This window comes from Hypanus sabinus, chromosome 6, assembly GCF_030144855.1.
Source record: "Hypanus sabinus isolate sHypSab1 chromosome 6, sHypSab1.hap1, whole genome shotgun sequence".
Lineage (NCBI taxonomy): Eukaryota > Metazoa > Chordata > Chondrichthyes > Myliobatiformes > Dasyatidae > Hypanus > Hypanus sabinus.
Window position 1 is genome coordinate 2,642,026 of NC_082711.1, and position 23,619 is coordinate 2,665,644.

At 44.2% G+C, this 23,619-nt stretch overlaps 1 protein-coding gene across 1 annotated transcript; it reads right to left on the minus strand.

Annotated features, from left to right (window-relative positions):
- Positions 1–3,535: 3,535 nt before the first annotated feature.
- LOC132394943 (pentraxin fusion protein-like) lies at positions 3,536–15,264 on the minus strand. The gene is made up of 2 exons (XM_059971290.1): positions 14,966–15,264; positions 3,536–3,847 (listed from the first exon to the last, which is right to left on the minus strand). Exons 1-2 carry the CDS (start codon positions 15,262–15,264, stop codon positions 3,682–3,684), a joined length of 465 nt encoding a protein of 154 aa, XP_059827273.1. The 3' UTR covers positions 3,536–3,681.
- Positions 15,265–23,619: the final 8,355 nt, after the last annotated feature.

Consider the following 23,619-nt stretch of genomic DNA (forward strand, 5'->3'; position numbering starts at 1 on the left):
TTATATGAAGTTTTTATAAATATGTAAAGCAGAAGAGGGTGGCTAAAGGCATCGTAGGTCCCTTGGAAGATGCTAAGGAGAAATTGATATTGGGGCATAAGGAAATAGCTGAGGCATTGAACAACTATGTTGTGTTGATTTTCATGATGGAGGACGCATCTAATATGCTAAAGAATGATTTTATGGACGAAATGGGAGGAGAGGCCCTCGATAAAATCACTGTCACTAAAGAGATAGTGATGAGCAAACTAGAGGGCCTGAAGGTAGATAAGTCCCCTGATGGGATGCATCTCAGGGTGCTGAGGAAATTGGCAGATGTTATAGTAGATGCATTGATAATCATTTACTAAAATTCTCTAGACTCTGGGCAGGTCCTGGTGGACTGGAAGACAGCAAATGTCACGCCACTTTTTACAAAAAGGATGTAGGCAAAAGACGGGTAACTATAGGCCAGATAGCTTAACCTCTATAGTCAGGAAAATGCTTGAAGTTGTCAATAACGAAGAAATAGAACATTTAGAAAGGAATGGTTCCATTAGATAAATGCAGCATGGATTCAGTAAGGGCAGGTCCTGTTTGACAAACTTACTGGAGTTCTTTGAGGACATAATGAGTGCAGTGGATAGAGGGGAACAGGTGGATGTCATATACTTGGATTCTCAGAAGGTGTTCGTTAAGGTGCTGCATAAGAGACTTATAAATAAGATACAGATGCATAGAGTCAGAGGAAGTGTATTGGCATGGATGGTGGATTGGTTAACCAATTGAAGGCAGAGCTGGTATAAATGGATGTTTCTCTGGTTGGTAGTCGGTGGTGAATGGGGTGCTGCAGGGTTCGGTGCTGGGCCCGCAGCTGTTTACCATTTACATTGTTAACTTGGAAGAGCGGACTGAGTGTAGTGTGGCAAAATTTGCTGATGGCACTAAACTGAGTGGAAAAACAAATTGTACAGAGGATGTGGAGAGTCTGCAGAGAGATATAGTTAGGTTAAGTGAGTGGGCCAAGGTCTGGCAGAAGGAATACAACATTGGTAAATGAGAGAATAATAGAAGAGCAGATTACTATTTAAATGGTGAAAGTTTGCAGCATGCTCTTGTGCAGAGGGACTTGGGAGTGCTTGTTCATGAATCACAAAAAGTTGTCTTGCAGGTACAACAGGTTACTAAGAAGGCAAACGGAATTTTGGTCTTCATTGCTAGAGGGTTTGTATTCAAGAGCAGGGAGGTCATACTGCAACTATACAGGGCACTGGTGAGGCTGCACCTGGAGCACTGTGTGCAGTTCTGGTCTCCATACTTGAGGAATGATATACTGGCTTTGGAGGTGGTGCAGAGGAGGTTCACCAGGTTGATTCCAGGGATGAAGAGGTTAACCTGTGAGGAGAGATTGAGTTGCCTGGGATTATACTCTCTGGAATTCAGAAGAATGAGAGGGGATCTTGTGGAAACATCCAAAATTTTGAAAGGGATAGATTAGATAGAAGTAGACAAGTTGTTTCCATTGGTAGGTGAGACTAGAACCAGGAGACATTGCCTCAAGATTCAGAGGAGAAGATTTAGGATGGAGATGAAGAGAAATTGTTTTTCCCAGGGAATGATGAATCTGGAATCCTCTACCTGGAGAAGCAGTTGATATATTTAAAAAGCAGTTAGATAGGTTTTTACATAGTAGGGGAATTAAGGGTTATGGAGAAAAGGCAGGAAAAGACAGATCAGCCATGATATTATTGAATGGCGGGGCAGGTTCGGTGGGTCGGATGGTCTACTGCTGCTCCTATTTTTATGTTCTTATGTTAATATGGGTATAGTGAAAGTTTTTATTATCTTTGTTATATTTTTACTATTGAGCTCTGTTTGACAGATTTTCTTCAGCCTTGAAGCAAATTCTGTCAATTTTTTATTGCACTATAATCGATTTTCTTTGCTTATTGATATTCTAGATAATAATATGCTTCACGTACATCCATTAGTTGTATTGTGTCCTGCTGTTCTGCTTTGTAATCTATTAGGTCTTTTTCACCTTTCATTATGTCTAAAGTTCTACAGTTTCCAGTCCAAAGTTCATGTGTACATCTTTCAAAAATAGTTTTTACTATTTTAGTTAGTTGCTTAACTGATGATGGAGCAGATAATTTGAAATCATCTATGAATGGAAAGCATGACATTTCGTTGTTTCTGATTTGATACCCAATTTTGTCCAATACAGGAAACTAGAGAACTGGTTTAAAGCTAGGCTAAACCATAATGGACAGACATTCGCCTTGGAAAATGCCTCTGTTTATTTTGATTACGGTGGTTATTCTTGTTTGCTTGTTAATAGACAAAATGATTACAGTACACCAGTGCCTTGTCGGGTGTTGTAGGAATTTCACAAGTATTGGTAAGAACTTCTGTTAACTATGAGTGTGGTTATCAGTATTATTATTATTCGGTGCAAAGTAAACAAACAACTATCACCTGTCCTGCCCATTCCCTAGTGGAAGACCAGTATTGTACTCTTTCTGGTTGGTATTGATTGAGCAACCTCCCTGAACACATTTGACAATTTTTTCCAATCCAGCCTTTTACAATATGGGAGTCTCAGTCAATATATGTTAAGTTTAAAATCAACTACTAAAACAATCATGGGAATTGTTGGTGATCTCTACAAATTTGATTCTCAAAACCCCAGTAATTACTTGACAGTGTGTAATATGATCCCAGGAATGTAATCATCCATTTCTTATTCCTCAATTCCCCCGATTTAGCCTCAGTAGGCAAGCTCTCCTGTTTGCCCTCTCTGAGCACTATGGTGGTGTTTTCCCTGAGTAGGAATGCCATCCCACCTCCTCCCTTTTAATGCTTTCCTCTCTTACGTCGATAACATAGGAACCCTGGTGCAACCAAGTCTCACTAGTGGCTGCAATGTCATTGTTCCACGGGCTGATCCATGCTCCAAGCTTATTGGAACACTGATAACACAATTATGGGTATAGATAGTGTTAATGCAGGCAGGCTCTTTCCACTGAGATTGGGTGAGACTAGAGCTAGAGGAGGGTGAAGAGTGAAATATTTTAGGGGTATACAAGGGTGAACTCATATAATCAGAGTGTGGTGAATGTGTAGAATGAGCTGCCAGTAGAAGTGGTGGATATTGGTTCAATTGCAACATTCAAGAGAGGTTTGGACAAGTACATGAATGGGAGGGATATGGAGGGCTATGAGCTCGGTGCAGTTGATGGGGCAAGGCAAGATAACAGTTTGGCATGACCAAGTGGGCTCAGGCTCTATGACTCCATGCCTAAAGGCAGACAAGTTGACAGGACTTGTATGTGTAGGATTTTAAGGAAGAGAGTACGGAACCAATGAAATAAGTTCTTCAAAATTCACCACAATTCAAGAAAGTCCCAGCGGATTGGAAACTGCACATGTTACATGCTTATTCAAGAGAGGAGGGCGCAGAAGTTTAATATAATTAAGCACTTGGTAAGTTACACTTGACAAATTTGATAGTTCTTCGAGAAGTCAGAGGGGAGACAAATCACTTTCAATTTCAGAAGATATTTGATAAGGTGGTGCACAAGGTAACAGCTCCCACAATGGCTGAGTAGGTCAGTGAATGCTTGACGTTCGTTTCTGGGCTGGCACAAGCTCGGGCTCAGATGGCGCCCGCTTGGAGCTGCACTGGGCTGGCAAACAGCTTTAACATGGCTGGATAATAAACAGTGGCTGGGCGAACACCTCCACCTCACACAGAGTCAGGTGCTGCTTGTCCCCGGGACGCACGATGTTGATGTATCGACCTTGCTTGCCGCCACAGTCAAAGGTCTCCACTCCTCCAAGGCGGATTGACTGTATGGTGGCGCACCTGCAAGGAAAGGTTTGTGAGTCTGGGTAAGGAGAGTAGCCACGAACCCTGTCCAGCAGCGCTACAACCTTTCAGGTCAAAACCCTGTACAGTACTGACATCTTCAGTCTGCAATTTCAGTACGGCTGCAGGGTTTCAATCCAGAACATTGACACTTTATTTCCTTCCCTCAGATACAGCTCGTCTGTAAGTTCCTCCAGCTGAACTTTCATAGAGACATAGAAAACTGGCAGCACAATACAGGCCCTTTGGCCCACAATGCTGCGCTGAACATGTCCTTAATTTAGATATTACCTGAGGTTACCATAGACTTCTATTTTCAAAGCTCCATGTACCTATCCAAAAATCTCTTAAAAGACCCTGTCATATCCGCCTCCACCACATTCGCTGGCAGCCCGTTCCATGCACTCACCGCTCTCGGCTTAAAAAAAATTAACACTGACATCCCCTCTGTACTTACTCCCCAGCACCATAAAACTGTGCCCTCTTATGTTGGCCATTTCAGCCCTGGGAAAAAGCCTCTGACTATCCACATGATCAATGCGTCTCTTCATTTTATACATCTCTATCAGGTCACCTCTCATCCTCCGTCACTCCAAAGAGAAAAGGCCCAGTTCACTCAATCTATTCCCATAAGGCATGCTCCCCAATCCAGGCAACATCCTTGTAAATCTCCTCTGCACCCTTTCTGTGGTTTCCACATCCTTCCTGTAGTGAGGTGACCAGAACTGAGCACAGTACTCCAAGTGGGGTCTGACCAGGGTCCTTATATAGCTGCAACATTACCTCTGGGCTCCTAAACTCAATCACATGGTTGATGAAGGCCAATGCAACATATGCTGCCTTAACCACAGAGACGACCTGTGTAGTAGCTTTGAGTATCCTAAGGATTCGGACCCCAAGATTCCTCTGATCCTCTACACTCCGAAGAGTCTTGCCATTAATGCTATATTCTGCTATCATATTTGACCTATCAAATTGAACAAACTCACACTCATAACTATATAACAATTCAGCATGGAAACAGGCCATCTCAGCCCTTCTAGTCTGTGCCGAACGCTTACTCTCACCTAGTCCCACCGACCTGCACTCAGCCCATAATCCTCTATTCCTTTCCTGTCCATATACCTATCCAATTTTTTTTTTTAAATGACAATATCGAACCTGCCTCTACCACTTCGACTGGAAGCTCATTCCACACAGCAACCACTGTCTGAGTAAAGCAGTTCCCCTCGTATTACCCATAAACTTTGACTCCTAACTCTCAACTCATGTCCTCTTGTTTGAATCTCTCCTATGCTCAATGGAAAAAGCCTTTCCACGTCAACTCTATCTATCCCCCTCATAATTTTAAATACCTCTATCAAGTCCCCCCTCAACCTTCTACACTCCAAAGAATAAAGACCTAACTTGTTCAACCCTTCTCTGTAATTTAGGTGCTGAAACCCAGGTAACATTCTAGTAAATCCCCTCTGTACTCTGTCTGATTTGTTGACATCTTTCCTATAATTCGGTAACCAGAACTATACACAATACTCCAAATTTGGCCTCACCAGTGCCTTGTACAATTTTAACATGACATCCCAACTCCTATTACTCAATGCTCCGATTTATAAAGGCCAGCATACCAAAAGCTTTCTTCACCACCCTATCCACATGAGATTCCACCTTAAAGGAACTATGCATCATTATTCCTAGATCACTCTGTTCTACTGCATTCTCCAATGCCCTACCATTTACCATGTATGGCCTGTTTTGATTAGTCCTACCAAAATGTAGCACCTCACACTTATCAGCATTAAACTCCATCTGCCATTGCTCAGCCCACTCTTCTAACTGGCCTAAATCTCTCTGCAAGCTTTGAAAACCTACTTCATTATCCACAATGCCACTTATCTTAGTATTATCTGCATATTTACTAATCCAATTTACCACCCCATCATCCAGATCGTTAACGTATATGACAAACAACATTGGACCCAGTACAGATCCCTAAGGGACACCACTCGTCACCAGTCTCCAAACTGACAAGCAGTTATCCACCACTACTCTCTGGCATCTCCCATCCAGCCACTGTTGAATCCATTTTACTACTTCAATATTAATACCTAATGATTGAACCTTCCTAACTAACCTTCCATGTGGAACTTTGTCAAAGGCCTTACTGAACTCCATACAGACAACATCCACTAATTTACCCTCATCAACTTTTCTAGTAACCGCTTCAGAAAATTCAGTCAGGTTTGTCAAGCATGACCTTCCACGCACAAATCCATGTTTACTGTTCCTAATCAGACCCTGTTTATCCAGATAATTATATATACCATCTCTAAGAATACTTTCCATTGACTTACCCACCATTGACGTCAAACTTAAAAGCCGATCTTTGCTAGGTTTACTCTTAGAACCCCTTTTAAACAATGGAACCACCTGACCAATATGCCAATCCTCTGGCACCATCCCCGTTTCTAATGACATTTGAAATATTTCTGTCAGGGCCCCTGCTATTTCTATACTAACTTCCCTCAAGGTCCTTTGGAATATCCTGTCAGGACTCAGAGACTTTATCCATTTTTATATTCTCTAAAAGCTCCAGTACTTCCTCCTCTTTAATCATCATAGTTTCCATAACTACCCTACTTGTTTCCCTTACCTTACACATTTCAATATCCTTGTCCTTAGTGAATACCAAAGAGAAGAAATTGTTCAAAATCTCCCCCATCTCTTTTGGCTCTGCACACAGTTGTCCACTTTGATTCTCTAAGGGACCAATTTTATCCCTCACTATCCTTTTGCTATTAATATAACTGTAGAAACCCTTTGGATTTATTTTCACCTTACTTGCCAAAGCAACCTCATCTTCTTTTAGCTTTTCTAATTTCTTTCTTAAGATTCTTTTTACATTCTTTATATTCCTCAAACACCTCATTTACTTCATGCTACCTATATTTAGAACCATAGAACCATAGAATATTAAAGCACAGAAACAGGCCTTTTGGCCCTTCTTGGCTGTGCCGAACCATTTTCTGCCTAGTCCCACTGACCTACACCCAGTCCATATTGCTTCAAACCTTTCTCATCCATATACCTGTCAAAGTTTTTCTTAAATGTTGAAAGTGAGCCCGCATTCAGCACTTCATCTGGCATCTCATTCCACACTCCCACCACTCTGCGTGAAGAAGCCCCCCCAATATTCCCTTTAAACTTTTACCCCTCCCCCTTGTCCTCTGGTTTTTTCCTCCCCTAACCTCAGTGGAAAAAGCCTGCTTGCATTCACTCCATCTATACCCATCATAATTTTATACACCTCTATCAAATCTCTTCTCATTCTTCTACGCTTCGGGGAATAAAGTCCTAACCTATTCAACCTTTCTCTGTAACTCAGTTTCTCAAGTCCCAGCAACATCTTTGTAAATCTTCTCTGCACTCTTTCAACCTTATTAATATCCTTCCTGTAATTAGGTGACCAAAACTGCACACGATACTTCAAACTCGGTCTCACCAATGTCTTATAAAACCTCTCTCCTAAATTCCAACTCTTATACTCAATACTTTGATTTATAAAGGCCAATGTACCAAAAGCTCTCTTTACAACCCTATCCACCTATGACGCCACTTGTAGGGAATTATGTATCTGTACTCCCAGATCCCTCTGTTCTACTGCACTCCTCAGTGTTCTACCTTGTATGTTCCTACCTTGGTTTGATCTTCCGAAGTGCAATACCTCACACTTGTCCACATTAAACTCCGTCTGCAATTTTTCAGCCCATTTCTCCAACTGGTCCAAATCCATCTGCATGCTTTGAAAACTTCCTCACTGTCCACTACACCTCCAGTCTTTGTATCATCAGTGAATTTGCTGATCCAATTTGCCACATTATCATCCAGCTCATTGATATAGATGACAAATAACAATGGACCCAGCACTGATTTATTGTAGATATCTTTTTCTGAACCAAGTTTCCAATATCCCTTGAAAACCATGGTTCTCTCAAACTTTGAACCTTTCCTTTCAACCTAACAGGAACATAAAGATTCTGTACCCTCAAAATTTCACCTTTAAATGACCTCCATTTTCCTATCACATCCTTCCCATAAAACAAATTGTCCCAATCCACTCCTTCTAAATTCTTTCACATCTCCTCAAAGTTAGCCCTTTTCCAATCAAAAATCTCAACCCTGGATCCAGTCCTACCCTTCTCCATAATTATATTGAAACTAATGGCTTTGTGATCACTGGACCTGAAGTGCTCCCCAACACATACCTCCGTCACCTGACCTCTTATTCCCTAAGAGGAGATCCAACACTGCCCCTTCTCCAGTTGGAACCTTTATGTATTGCTGCAAAAAAACTACCCTGTACACATTTTACAAACTCCAAACCATACAGCCCTTTTACAGAATGGGCTTCCCAGTCTATGTGTGGAAAATTAAAATCTCCCACAATCACAACCCTGTGCTTACTACAAATAACTGCTATCTCCTTACAAATTTGCTCCTCAAATTCTTGCTCCCCATTTAGTGGTCTATAATACACCCCTATAAGTGTTACTACACCTTTCCCATTCATCAATTCCACCCAAATAGCCTCCATAGTCGAGCCCTCTAATCTATCCTGCCAAAGCACCGCTGTAATAATTTCTCTGTCAAGCAATACAACACATCCACCCTTGTCCCTCCGATTCTATCACACCTGAAACAACGAAATCCAGGAATATTTAGTTGCCAATCACACCCCTCCTGCAACCATATTTCACTAATAGCTACAACATCATATTTCCAGGTATCAATTCATGCTCTAAACTCATCCACCTTTAAATACGTTTAAGAAATTCTCCACCTCTTACTCTCTGTTTATCCCTGACGGTGCAAATAACTTTACTGTCTTTTTCTTCCTTTTCCCCTACACCTTTGGTCTGAGCACTCCCCTTTTCTATCACCTGCCTATCTTTATCTATTTGTGAACTAACCTCCACTCTCTGTCTCGTCAATTTGATTCCCACCCCCAACCATTCTCGTTTGAAGTCTCCCCAGTAGCCTTCGCAAATCTCCCTACCAGGATATTGGTCCCCCTAGGATTCAAGTGCAACCCGTCTTTTTTGTACAGGTCACACCTGCCCCAAAAAAGGTCCTAATGATCCAGAAACTTGAATCCCTGCCCCCTGCTCCAATCGCTCAGCCACACATTTATTCTCCACCTCATTCTATTCCTACTCTCATTGTCGCGTGGCACAGGCAGTAATCCCAAGATTACTACCTTTGTGGTCCTTCTTCTGAACTGCCTTCCTAACTCCCTATATTCTCCTTTCAGGACCTCTTCCCTTTTCCTACCTATGTCATTGGTACCTATATGTACCACAACCTCGGGATCCTCACCCTCCCACTTCAAGATATCTTGGACGTGATCAGAAACATCCGAGACCCTGGCAGCAGGGGGGCAAACTACCATCCGGGTCTCCTGACTGCATCCACAGAATCGCCTATCTGACCCCTAACTATCAAGTCCCCAATACTACTAACTACTACCTTCCTCTTCCTTTCCCTACCCTTTGGAGCTACAGGGTCAGACTCTGTGCCAGAGGCACGGCCACTGTTGCTTCCCCCAGGTAGGCTGTCCCCCCAACAGTACTCAAACAGGAGTACTTATTGTCAAGGGGTACAGCCACTGGAGTACTCTCTCGTACCTGACTCTTCCCCTTCCCTCTCCTGACTGTGACTCACTTGTCTGCCTCCCGTGACCCCGGTGTGACCACCTGCCTGTAACTCCTCTCTATCAACTCACTGTCCCTGACCAGACGAAGGTCATCGAGTTGCAGCTCCAGTTCCCTAACACAGTCCCTTAGGAGCTGCAGCTTGGTGCACCCGGCACAGATACGGTCGTCCGGGAGGCTATAAGATTCCAGGACATCCCACATCTGACACCAAGAACAACAAGCTGCCCTCACACTCATAATTCCCCCTTTTCTCAAATAATGGGAATAATTGAAAACTAAACCTATCTTGCATCACCCATTTCCGCCTAAGCCCATTGAGCGTAAGTCCCTAAGCCTTCACTCTGCTCCCGACTCACTCAGCTGCCCGCTGTATAAGGCAGTGTTCCTTTTAAATCTTCTGCACTTCACTGCCCAGCGTCACACACCCATGCAGTCCTGCATTTCTTAATTCTGATGAGAAGAAAAAATCAAAATAGCTCCGCAGCACTCCCATTCTGATTCTCAGACTTCCTTCACTAAATCCACTTATCTGGGTTAAACTGCATCTGCCACTTCTCAGCCCAGTTTTGCATCCTATCAATGTCTTGCTGTAACCTCTGACAGCCCTCCACACTATCCACAACACCCCCACCCTTTGTGGTTTATTGAACTTGGCATTTTCTCCTTGGAGCAACTGAGGATAAGAGGTGACCTGATAGAGGTGTACAAGATAATGAGAGGTATTGATCGTGTGGAGGCTTTTTCCCAGGGCTGAAATGGCTAGCACGAGAGGGAATAGTTTTAAGGCGCTTGGAAGTAGGTACAGAGGAGACGTCAGGGGTATGTATTTTTACGCAGAGTGTGGGAAGTGCATGGAATAGGCTGCCGGCGGTGGTGTTGGAGGCGGAAATGATAATCTTTTAAGAGACCCCTAGATGGATTTTAAATTGCAGCAAGAGGCGGTGAGGGAAGAGGTAAAAGAATCTCAGAGAGAATCTTTTTTTCTAACTGATCGGGGCAAAGAGGCTAGACTGCACAGGCATGTGACGTAGTGCGCCAAAGTTTTAAAAGAAAGACCACCACATCCAGCGGCCATCGTCGGAGTGGACTGAGGCAGAGTGGGATGGTTTTGGCTCAATCAGGCTTCGGCGAGAACAGGCAGAGGCAAGCTTTAAACGGGGCACAACTGCACAAGCGTGTGAAAGTCAGCCTCTGAGATCAGTGAGGGAATTTTAAAAGTGAGCAGAGGTTGAGGACGAGATTCACTCCAAGTGAGGCAAGGCCGGGTAAGCTCCTTTAATTAATCTGATTAGCTGAAGAGGAGGTAATGGAGGTGGCAGTTAGGGCAGTTGAATGCTCCGTTTGCAGTATGTGGGAAGTCAGGGCGAGCACTGTTGTCCCTGATGACTACACCTGCAAAAGGTGCATCCAGCTGCAGCTCCTGACAAACCGTGTTAGGGAGCTGGAGCTGGATGAACTTCGGATCATTCGGGAGGCAGAGGCAGAAATAAACAGGAGTTTCAGGGAGATACTCACCCTAGGATTCAGGAGACAGGTAGTTGGGTGACTGTCAGGAGAGGGAAGAGGAACAGACAGGAAGAGCTGAGCTCCCCTGTGGCCGTTCCCATCAGCCATTTTGGATACTGTTGGTGGGGACGACCTACCAGGGACAAGTTGCAGAGGTTGCGTCTCTGGCACCGAGACCAGACCCTCAGCTCAGAAGGGAAGGAGGGAAAAGAGGAGAGCAGTAGTGATAGGGGATTCAATAGTTAAGGGGCAGATAGGAGGTTCTGTGGAAGAGATCGTGAATCCCGGATGGTCTGTTGCCTCGCTGGTGCTAGGGTCCGAGATATCTCAGATCGAGTTCTCAGTATTCTCAAGAGGGAGGGTGAGCAGCCGGATGTCGTGGTCCATGTAGGGACCAATAACGTGGGTAGGAAGAGTGAGGAGGTCCTGATAGGTGAGTTTAGGATGCTAGGTGCCAAGTTAAAGAACAGGACTTCCAGGATAGCAATCTCAGGATTGCTACCAGTGCCACGTGCAGGTAGGTTTAGAAATAGTAAGATAGCGCAGATCAACACGTGGCTGAAGACATGGTGCAGAAGGGAGAGCTTCAGATTTATAGATAATTGGGCAGTTTTCCAGGGAACGTGAGACCTGTTCCGGCCGGACGGTTTACATCTGAACTGGAGGGGGACAAGTATTCTTGCAGGTAGGTTTGCTAGAGAGGCTCCAGTGGATTTAACTAGATATCAGGCGGGGGGGGGGGGGAGTGGAACTAGAGTGTAGGAACAGATGTATGGGAGAAGGAAGAAAAAGAAGACAGTAAAGTTCTTTGTGCTATTAGAGATAAACAGAGGAAGAGGTGGAGAATTTCTCAAATGCATTTATTTTAATGCTAGGAGCACTGTAAGAAAGGTGAATGAGCTTAGAGCGTGGATTGATACCTGGAAATATGATGTTGTAGCTATTAGTGGAACATGGTTGCAGGAGGAGTGTGATTGGCAACTAAATATTCATGGATTTCATTGCTTCAGGTGTGGTAGAATCGGAGGGACAATAGGGGGAGGTGTTGTATTGCTTGACAGAGGAAGTATTAAAGTGGTGCTCTGGCAGGATAGATTAGAGGGCTTGTCTAGGGAGACTATTTGGGTGGAATTGAGGAATGGGAAAAGTGTAACACTTATAGGGGTGTATTATAGACTACCTAATGGGGAGCGAGAATTGGAGGAGCAAATTTGCAAGGAGATAGTAGACATTTGTAGTAAGCACAGGGTTGTGATTGTGGGAAATTTTAATTTTCCACACATAGACTGGGAAGCCCATACTGTAAAAGGGATGGATAGTTTGGAGTTTGTAAAATGTGTGCAGGATAGTTTTTTTTGCAGCAATACATAGAGGTAGCAACTAGAGAAGGGACAGTGTTGGATCTTCTATTAGGGAATGAAATAGGTCAGGTGACAGAGGTATGTGTTGGGGAGCACTTTGGGTCCAGTGATCACAAGGCCATTAGTTTCAATATAATTATGGAGAAGGATAGGACTGGACCCTAATTGTGTAGTTCTCAATTTTACAAAGAAACCAGCTGGTCCCATCCCCACACACGCTGCGACTTGTAGCAGGCTGAAATCACATTCCTGTCCACAATAAAAAAGTTTATTATGTCTTTCTGCACTCACTGTGCGTGTTGCGTAACTGGAATGAGATTTCTGAGAAAGTGCTCGAGGCAGATGGAATAAGAGCATTTAAAATAGGTGCTGTGCTATTCTATGACTCTGTAAGTTTACAGGACAGTTGGATAAGTACATGGACAGCAGGGTTGGAGGGATCTGGGGGATTGTCAGCAAATTGGACTAACTTGGTTGGCATGAACCAGTTGGGCTGAAGGCACTGTTCCTTGGTTTATTATGCTATGACTCTCTGTCACTCTACACCATGTATTTCAATACTATTTCACCTAGGGCCCTCAGATCTTCTGTTAGGGAATGAAATGCCGAAGGTATGTGTTGGGCAGCACTTTGGGTCCAGTGATCACAATGCCATTAGTTTCAATACAATTATGGAGAAGGATAGGACTGGACCCAGGGTTGAGATTTTTGATTGGAGAAAGGCTAACTTTGAGGAGATGTGAAAGGATTTAGAAGGAGTGAATTGGGACAATTTGTTTTATGGGAAGGATGTAATAGAGAAATGGAGGTCAGTTAAATGTGAAATTTTCAGGGTACAGAATCTTTATGTTCCTGTTAGATTGAAAGGAGAAGTTAAAAGTTTGAAAGAGCCATGGTTTTGAAGGGATATTGGATACTTGGCTCAGAAAAAGAGGGAGATCTATAATAAATATAGGCAGTATGGAGTAAATGAGGTGCTCGAGGAATATAAAGAATTTAAAAAGAATCTTAAGAAAGAAATTAGAAAAGCTAAAAGAAGATACGAGGTTGTACTGGCAAGTAAGGTGAAAATAAATCTGAAGGGTTTCTACAGTTATATTAATAGCAAAAGGATAGTGAGGGTTACGAGGAAAGTTGACAAGGGTAAAGTAGTGGATGTTGTCTATATGGACTTCAGTAAGGCCTTTGACAAGATTCTGCATGGAAGGTTAGTTAGGAGGGTTCAATCATTAGGTATTAATATTGAAGTAGTAAAATGGATTCAACAGTGGCTGAATGGGAGATGCCAGAGAGTAGTGGTGGATAACTGTTTGTCAGGTTGGAGGCTGGTGACTAGTGGTGTACCTCAGGGATCTGTACTGGGTCCAATGTTGTTTGTCATATACATTAATGATCTGGATGATGTGGTGGTAAATTGTATTGGTAAGTATGCAGATGATACTAAGGTAGGAGGTGTTGTGGATAATGAAGAAGGTTTTCAAAGTTTGCAGAGAGATTTAGGCCAGTTAGAAGAGTGGGCTGAGTGATGGCAGATGGAGTTTAATGCTGATAAGTGTGAGGTGCTACATTTTGGTAGGAATAATCCAAATAGGACATACATAGTAAATGGTAGGGCATTAAGGAATGCAGTAGAACAGAGTGATCTAGGAATAATGGTGTATAGTTGCCTCAAGTGGAATCTCATGTGGATAGGATGGTGAAGAAAGCTTTTGGTACTTTGGCCTTCGTAAATCAGAGCATTGAGTATAGGAGTTGGGATGTAATGTTAAAATTTTACAAGGCATTGGTAAGGCCGAATTTGGAGTATTGTGTATAGTTCTGGTCACCCAATATAGAAAAGATGGCATCAAAATAGAGAGAGTACAGAAAAGATTTACTAAAATGTTACCTGGGTTTCAGCACTTACATTACTGGGAAAGATTGAACAAGTTAGGCCTTTATTCTTTGGAGTATAGAAGGTTGGGTGGGGGGGGGGACTTGATAGAGGATTTAAAATTATGAGGGGGATAGATAGAGTTGATGTGGATAGGCTTTTTCCATTGAGAGTAGGGGAGATTCAAACAAGAGAATATGAGTTGAGAATTAGGGGGCAAAATTTTAAGGGTAACACGAGGGGGAATTTCTTTACTCAGAGAGTGGTAGCTGTGTGGAACGAGCTTCCAGTAGAAGTGGTAGAAGCAGGTTCGGTATTGCCACTTAAAGTAAAATTGTATAGGTATATGGACAGGAAAGGAATGGAGGGTTATGGGCCGAGTGCAGGCCAGTGGGACTAGGTGAGAGTAAGCATTCATCAAGGACTAGAAGGGCCCAGATGGCCTGCTTCTGTGCTGAAATGGTTATATGATACATGGAGCTTAGAAAAATAGAGTGCTATGGGTTAGTTCAGGTAGTTCTCAGGTAAGGACATATCTGGGAAAACTTTGTCGGCAGAATGGCCTGTATTGTGCTGTAGGTTTTCTATGTTTCTGTAATACCATCTGGGAAGTGAACCGGAAGGACTGCGAGTCTCTGCAGGGACTCCATCACCATCCACTCACCTTAGGTTTTCGTTGCCAAAGTTGAGGAAGGAGTCGCTGATGTGGATTTCGGCGCCCTCTATTCCCTCTTTGGGGTCCCCCTCTGTATTGGTGATTCGGACGGACCAGACCTGATGTTTCTGCTGCAAATCGAGGCTCCACCAAGGGTCCCTCTCGACTTTGGTCATGGCGCAGGAGTCTTTGTTCCCGGTCTCACCGTCGATGGCTCGATGAGCTGACCGTTCATTGCTGGACTGTGTGGCTCTGCCATCCTGTGCAATGTTAGTCCCTAGCAACAAGAATTTCCATCGGTAGGTCATGGTTAAATGACTCCTTGGAGAGGATGGGACCCATGTACACACACACCTATACTGTACACGTATAAATACTCACCCCCACCCGCGCCCCCCCACCACACAGCTCTTTACCCACACTCACATCCACAATAACAAAGCTATTTAGAAATTATTTTTCAATTGTGTTTTCAAAAGATTAATGTTAATAATTTATCAGCAGGTTTGCTAAAATGCTTTATTTATTTCAATCTGAATCTGTTATAAAACTACGTGACACAGGAGGAAAATTAAAGCTGCTCCACCATTGCATGGTGTCTTATCGCGAGCGACAAAGGCCACTGCCATCCTTTATTGAATGTCGTGACGTGTTTTTAAAATGTGAGCGAGTTGTGCGGGCCAGACTCTTTCATCCTGGTATATCTGAATCTAGTGGCAAGACGACTGGACAGAAGTCAGCATGCAGTGCATGACCAGAACGATGGATGTGCCCTGCCGTGCTCTTCGTGCTCCACAACGCAGGCTAGGAAACACCGTCCTGCCCTTTTGTCCTTCGCGCAGTCCACCGAATCCAGTCTTCACGTGTTTTGGGTAGGCAGGCCCAAAGTCACGGAGGCTTCAAAATAAAACCTAACGGCTTTACTCGCCTGATTTGGCCGGCCTGTTGTCCTGTGTGTGACCACTGTCGTATACAAACATCGTATTTTGAGCCTTAGGGCAGAGCTGAACAAAGGCAGAGGACCTACATGAGAAGATACGATAGCTCTTCACACCAAAGGTGATCCACCTCCCTGACACCTCTCTCTTTCTCTCAACACTATTCTCCTGCCTCCATTGAACATATCTGCAAAGAGCGCTGTCGCAGGGAAACGGCACGCAGGGCAGGCTCTCTTCTCGCTGCTGCCACCAGGAAGGAGGTACGGGAGCCTCAGGACTCACACCACCAGGTTCAGGAACAGTTATTACCCTTCACTCGTATCAGGACTGAACATAGTCCACCACATATAGACTCGTTACCAAGGATGTTGCACTCGTGTTTTTAATTATTATTATTATTATTATTATTATACATTTTTGTACTTGCATAATTTGTTGTCATTTGCACGTTGGCTACTTGTCCGTCTTTGTGTGCAAATTTTCTTCGATTCTAATAGGTTTCTTTGTATTTGCTATGAATGCCAGCAAGCAAATGAATCTCAAGGTTGTGAATGGTGACACTTCTGTACTTTCGAAAAAAAAGCACTTTTAGCGTTGAACTTTTCCCATCATAATATTTGACACCGTTACTAATTAAGAAAATATCAACCGCCACTTTAAATATTGTCAACAACTTTGCCTTCACAGGCTTTGTGGAAATGTATCTCACAGATTCACTCCACTCTAGTTCAAGAAGTTCCTCCTCATCTTTGTTCTAAAGGGTTCGTTACCTGGGGTAACAAACCAGGTCAGGTCACAGATCTATCAGTGGGTGAGCATCTGGGGGACAGTGATCACCGCTCCCTGACCTTTAGCATTATCATGGAAAAGGACAGAATCACAGAGGACAGGGAAATTTTTAATTGGGGAAGGGCAAATTCTGAGGCAATAAGGCTAGAACTTGCACTTGTGAATTGGGATGAAGATTTTGCAGGGAAATGTACTATGGACATGTGGTCGATGTTTAGTGATATCTTGCAGGATGTTAGGGATAAATTTGTCCCAGTGCAGAAGATAAAGAATGGTAGGGTGAAGGAACCATGGGTGACAAGTGAAGTGGAAAATCTAGTCAGGTGGAAGAAGGCAGCATACATGAGGTTTAGGAAGCAAGGATCAGATGGGTCTATTGAGGAATATAGGGTAGCAAGAAAGGAGCTTAAGAAGGGGCTGACAAGAGCAAGAAGCAGGCATGAGAAGGCCTTGGCGAGTAGGGTAAAGGAAAACCCCAAGGCATTCTTCAATTATGTGAAGAACAAAAGGATGACAGGAGTGAAGGTAGGACCGATTAGAGATAAAAGTGGGAAGATGTGCCTGGAGGCTGTGGAAGTGAGCGGGAGTTAGGAGTGGAACCGTGGAATGAGCTCTTCCTGTCTGTGCCAGGCGCCAGTATGTTAGACTCCCAGATGTTATTGTTTAATTGTTGATTGACAACAGTCATTAATCGTTTAAAGTTCCTTGTGTTTTTCTCGAGCAACTTCCTCTTTCTAATGCGGTTTCCTAACCTTCTGTATAAGATTTTGGTAGGGTTGAGGATACCGTGTTCCTTTTATCTGGATACAATCAGGATAAGTGTGAGGCAATGCATTTTAGAAGGACAAACCTGAAGACTGAGTACAGGATTAATGGTTGGTTACTTAAGAGTGTGAATGAACAGAGTGACATAGGGGTTCAAATCCATACATCCCTCAAGGTCGCTGTACAGGTTGATAGGGTAGTTAGGAAGGCGTATGGGATGCTAGGCTTCATTAACAGAGGGATTGAGTTCAAGAGTAGAGAGGTCATGTTGCAACTCTACAAATCTCTGGTGAGACAGCACTTAGAGTATTGTGTTCAATTCTGGTCACCTCATTATAGGAAGGATGTGGAAGCTATGGAGAGGGTGCAGAGGAGATTTACCAGGATGTTGCCTGGTTTGGAGAACAAATCATATGAAGCAAGGTTAGCAGAGCTGGGACTTTTCTCTTTGGAGCGTAGAAGAATGAGAGGGGACTTGATAGAGGTCTACAAGATTATGAGAGGATAGATAGGGTGGATAGTCAGTACCTGTTTCCCAGGGCACCAATAGCAAACACCAGAGGGCATATGTACAAAATTAAGGGCGAGAAGTTTAGGGGAGACATCAGGGATAAGTTTATTTTTACACGGAGGGTAGTGAGTCCCTGAAATGACTTGCCAGGGATAGTGGTGGAGGCTAAAACATTAGGTGTATTTAACAGCCTCTTGGACAGGCACACGGATGAAAGAAAAATGGAGGGTTATGGGGTAGTGTGGGTTTAGTACTTTTTTTTAAGGATCATATGGGTCGGCACAACATGGAGGGCTGAAGGGCCTACAATGTTCTGTGGTTCGATGGTATCATTTACGCAGATGCCCATTCAGCGCTAATCACGGCATTCTAATTTTGAGAATGTTGCGCCTCACGGTGTCGCTCGGCCGCGGCAGCTATCTTCTTTTGGAATTACTGTGAATAAACTCGTTGCTATCTTTACATCAGAGCCTGTCTTTCCTCTGCTGTTGTGTTCCGATATTGCCAGCGCAAATAAAGATATCCCGTGCCTTCTAAAACAGATCCTACCTTCACCGGAAAAGAGACCAATAGTCCATATCTGAAGCCCTCTCTCTTGCGTTGTCTCTAGAGCAAGGTGTTAAGCGGTATAATTTCCCTTTCTTTTGGCCTCATTAGCATGTGGCACGGGTATAGGAATAGAATGAGGTGGAGGATAAATGCGTGGCTGAGGGATTGGAGCAGGTATTCAGATTTCTGGATCATTTGGGACCTCTTTTGGGGTAGGGTGACCTGTACAAAAAAGGACAGGTTGCACGGGAATCTGGGGGGGACCAATATCGTGTCAGGGAGGTTTGCTAAGGCTTTTGGGGGGAGTTGAAACTAGAAATCCTGAGGGTGAGAACCAAACTGAAGAGACGGAGGATGGGGCTGTTGGCTCACAAAGAGAAAGCGTGGAAACAATGTAAGACGGAGGATAAGCAGGTGATAGAGAACGGATACGCTTAGATGCAAGGAGTATCATAAACAAAGTGGATGAGCTTAGAGTGTGGATCAGTACTTGGAGCTATGATGTTGTGGCCATTGCAGAGACTTGCGTGGCCCAAGGGCAAGAATGTTTACAAGAGTGCCAGCCTTTAGCTGTTTCAGAATGGACAGGGAGGGAGGCAGAAGGGGTGGGGGCGTGGCACTGCTGATCAGAGATAGTGTCATGGCTGAAGAAACGGAGGAAGTTATTGAAGAATTATCTACTGAGTCTCTGTGGGTCGAAGTTAAGAACAAGGAGTCAATAAATCTGCTGGGTGCTTTTTATAGACCACCCAATAATACCAAGAACATCAAGGAGCAGATACGGAGACAGATTCTGGAAAGGTGCAATAATAACAGGATTGTCGTGGTGTTAGATTTTAATTTCTGAAATATCGACTGGCATCTCCCTAGAGCAAGGGGTTTAGATGGGGTGGAGTTTGTTAGATGTGTTCAGAAAGGTTTCTTGACACAATATGTTGATAAAGCCTACAAGGGGAGAGGGTGCACGTGATCTGGTATTGGGAAATGAACCTGGTGAGGTGTCAGGTTTCTCAGTGGAAGAGCATTTTGGAGATAGTGATCACAATTCCATCTCCTTTACCATAGCATTGGAGAGGGATAGGAACAGACAGGTTAGGGAAAAGTTTAATTGTAGTAAGGGGAAGTATGAAGCTATCAGGGAGCATCTTGCAAGTATAAACTGGGAACAGATGTTCTCAGGGAAATATATAGCAGGAATGTGGCAAATGTTCAGGGGATATTTGCGTGGCGTTCTGCATAGGTACGTTCCAAAGAGACAGGGAAAGGATGGTGGGGTACAGGAACCGTGGTGTACAAAGGCCGTTGAAAATCTAGTCAAGTAGAACAGAAAAGCTTACGAAAGGTTCAAAAAACTAGTTAGTAATGGAGATCTGGAAGATTATAAGGCTAACAGGAAAGAGTTTAATAATGAAATTAGTAGAGCCAGAAGGGGCCAAGAGGAGGTTTAGGCGAGCAGGATTCTACAAGTATGTGAAGAGCAAGAGGATAAGATGTGAGTGATTAGGACCAATTAAGTGTGATGATGGAAAAGTGTGTATGGAACCGGAGGAAATAGCAGAGGTACTTAATGAATACTTTGCTTCAGTATTCACATGGAAAAGGATCTTGGCGATTGTAGGGATGACCTACAGCAGACTGAAAAGCTTGAGCATGTAGACATTATGGAAGATGTGCTGGAACTTTTGGAAAGCAACAAGTTGGATAAGTCACCAGGCCCGGATGAGATGTACCCCAGGCTACTGTGGGAGGCGAGGGAAGAGATTGCTAAGCCTCTGGCAATGATCTTTGCATCATCAACGGGAATGGGAGAGGTTCCGGAGGAGCGGTTGGTTGCAAATGTTGTTCCCTTATTCAAGAAAGAGAGTAGTTGGATATTATAGACCAGTGAGTCTTACTTCAGTAGTTGGTAAGTTGATGGAGAAGATCCTGAGAGGCAGGATTCATGAACATTTGCACAGGCATAATATGATTAGGAATAGTCAGCATAGCTTTGTCAAAGGCAGGTCGTGCCTGATTGAATTTTTTGAGGATGTGACTAAACACATTGATGAGGTAGAGCAGTAGATGTAGTGTATATGGATTTCAGCAAGGCATTTGATAAGGTACCCCACACAAGGCTGATTCAGAAAGTAAGGAGGCATAGGATCCAAAGGGACATTGCTTTTGGATCCCAAATTGGCTTGCCCACAGAAGGCAAAGAGTGGTTATAGGCGGGTCATATTCTGAACGGGGGGGGGGGGGGGGTCAGTCACCAGTGCGGTGCCTCAGGAATCTGTTGTTGGACCCTTACTCTTCAGGATTTTTATAAATGAGCTGTGTGAGGAAGTGAAAGGATCGGTTAGTAAGTTTGCTGATGACACAAAGGTTAGGGGTGTTGTGGATAGTGCGGAGGGCTGTCAGAGGTTACAGTGGGACATTGATAGGATGCCAAATTTTGCCAGCTCAAATATGATGGCAGAATATAATATTAATGGTAAGGCTCTTGGCAGTGTGGAGGATCAGAGGGATCTTGGAGTCAGAGTACATAAGACACTCAAAGCTGCTATGCAGGTTGACTCTGTGGTTAAGGCATATGGTGCATTGGCTTTCATCAAGTGTGGAATTGAGTTTAGTAGCCGAGAGGTAATGTTGCAGCTATATAGGATGCTGATGAGACCCCACTTGGAGTACTGTGCTCAGTTCCGTTCACCTCACCACACCACAGGAAGGATGTGTAAACGTAGAAAGGATGCATAGGAGATTTACAAGGATGTTACGTGGATTGTGGAGCATGCCTTATGAGAATAGGTTGAGTGAACTCATCCTTTTCTACTTGGAGGGACAGAGAATGAGAGATGACCAGATAGATGTGTATAAGATGATGAGAGGCATTGATTGTGTGGATAGTCAGAGGCATATTGCCAGGGCTGAAATGGCTAACCTGAGAGGGCACAGTTTTAAGGTGATTGGAAGTAGGTACAGATGTAACGGGGTAAATATATTATTCAGTGGTGAGTGCGTGGAACGGGACACTGGCGACGGTTGTGGAGGCTGATACAATAGGTTCTTTTAAGAGACCCCTGGATAGGTACATGGTACTTAGAAAAATAGAGAGCTATGGGTAACCTTAGGTAATTTCTAAAGTACATGTTCGGCACAGTATTGTGGGCCGAAGGTCCTGTATGGTGCTGTAGGTTTTCTATGTTTCTCTTTTGAGCCATAGTACCAGACTCAATCTTTTCCTGAACCTGGTGATGTGAGTCCTGAGACCTGACCGCTTTGGCTTTCGTCTGCCAGGTCATCCTCCCGTTAACAATATCCAAAACAACATACCTGTTGTTGTGGAGGACGGGCACAGGGGAACTCTGCACTAGCTGCCTAACCCCCTTTCCGTCCTGCCGGTCACCCAGTTAAGTGTGCTGTCCATGTTGGATGTAGTGACCTCTGAACCTCCTCCAATGCCAGCCCATTCTTCTTTATCTAAGAAGGATATGCCTGCATTGAAGAGGGTCCAGAGGACGTTCGTGACAATAATCCATGGAGTGCAAGGGTCTTGACAGATGCGGAGCGTTTGATTACTCTTGACATGTACTCCCTGGAGTTTGGAGAATGTTGAAAGGTCCGATCGAGTGGGCCTGGAGAGGATTTTTCTTTTCAGTTTAAGCTCAGGTTCACGTTGTTATCTGAGTGGACATATATGCAATCAATGTTGTCTGGCTCCACAGCGTTGCATCGGTTTACTCTGACCAGGATCCTCCTCAGCTCGGCTGCGGCCAGACAGGGTGTCTGCTCCATTTGAGGGGAGGGGACTTTCCTGGATGTCACATCGTTCATTGTTTCTGATGCACCATCAATAACTCTCGGAGACGGGAGGCGAACAATAGGCTTCAATTAGCAGCAAGAGACCACCACACAACATCCTGGAGACTGAGTGAGGAGCAGTGCCTCCAATCGCCTTTAGACAGGGGTCTGTGGGAGGAGCCACAGGAGCAGTCAGCAGAGGGGTGTGTCCAGACAGGTATATGCAGTTCACCACAGTTTCATACCGTGCACAGAATGCAGACAGCCTTTCCAGAACGGAGGCGTCGCTTTCGTTGACGCATGGATAGAGTTGTAGTCTGTTCTGGTTTACTTCCCTTGCCATCTGCATCACGTGTTTCTGGCGTCACGAAGCTGTCTGTGAATTTTCAGTGAGTACTCTCGCTTTCCCTTCCCGGTGGCACGGGACAACATGGCTCCTGCTGACATCAGATTCCTCTCATTCCCCGAACTGAAGGCGTCATACCGATCCCCATAGTACGGGAGGCTAGGACCAGAGATCACACCTCACCATTGGAGAACGTCCCTTTACATAGAATAGTATAGCACATTACAGGCCCTTTGGCCCACAATGTTGTGCCGACCCTCAAACCCTGCCTCCCATATAACCCCTCACCTTAAATTCCTCCATATACCTGTCTGGTAGTCTCTTAAACTTCACTAGTGTGTCTGCCTCCACCATTGACTCAGGCAATGCATTCCATGCACCAACCACTCTGAGTGAAAAACCTTCCTCTAATATCCCCCTTGAAATTCCCTCCGCTTACCTTAAAGCCATGTCCTCTTGTACTGAGCAGTGGTGCCCTGGGGAAGAGGCACTGGCTGTCCACTCCGTATATTCCTCTTAATATCTTCTACACCTCTATCATGTCTCCTCTCATCCTTCTTCTCTCCAAACAGTAAAGCCCTAGCTCCCTTAATCTCTCATCATAATCCATACTTTCTAAACCAGGCAGCATCCTGGTAAATCACCTCTGTACCCTTTCCAATGCTTCCACATCCTTCCTATAGTGAGGCGACCAGAACAGGACACAGTACTCCAAGTGTGGCCTAACTAGAGTTTTATAGAGCTGCATCATTACATCGCATTTCTTAAACTCTATCCCTTGACTTATAAAAGCTAACACCCCATAAGCTTTCTAAACTACCCTATCTACCTGTGAGGCAACTTTCAGGGATCTGTGGACATGTACCCCCAGATCCCTCTGCTCCTCCACACTACCTAGTATCCTGCCATTCACTTTTTACTCTGCCTTGGAGTTTGTCCTTCCAAAGTGTACCACCTCACACTTCTCCAGGTTGAACTCCATCTG

Bases quoted from the DNA above. Each gene is read 5' to 3' on its own strand.
- LOC132394943 (XM_059971290.1), bottom strand. From the start codon at position 15,264: ATGACCTACCGATGGAAATTCTTGTTGCTAGGGACTAACATTGCACAG. The intron at 3,848-14,965 runs GTGAGTGGATGG...CTTTCCTTGCAG, and splicing joins TTTGGCAACGAAAACCTAAG to GTGCGCCACCATACAGTCAA.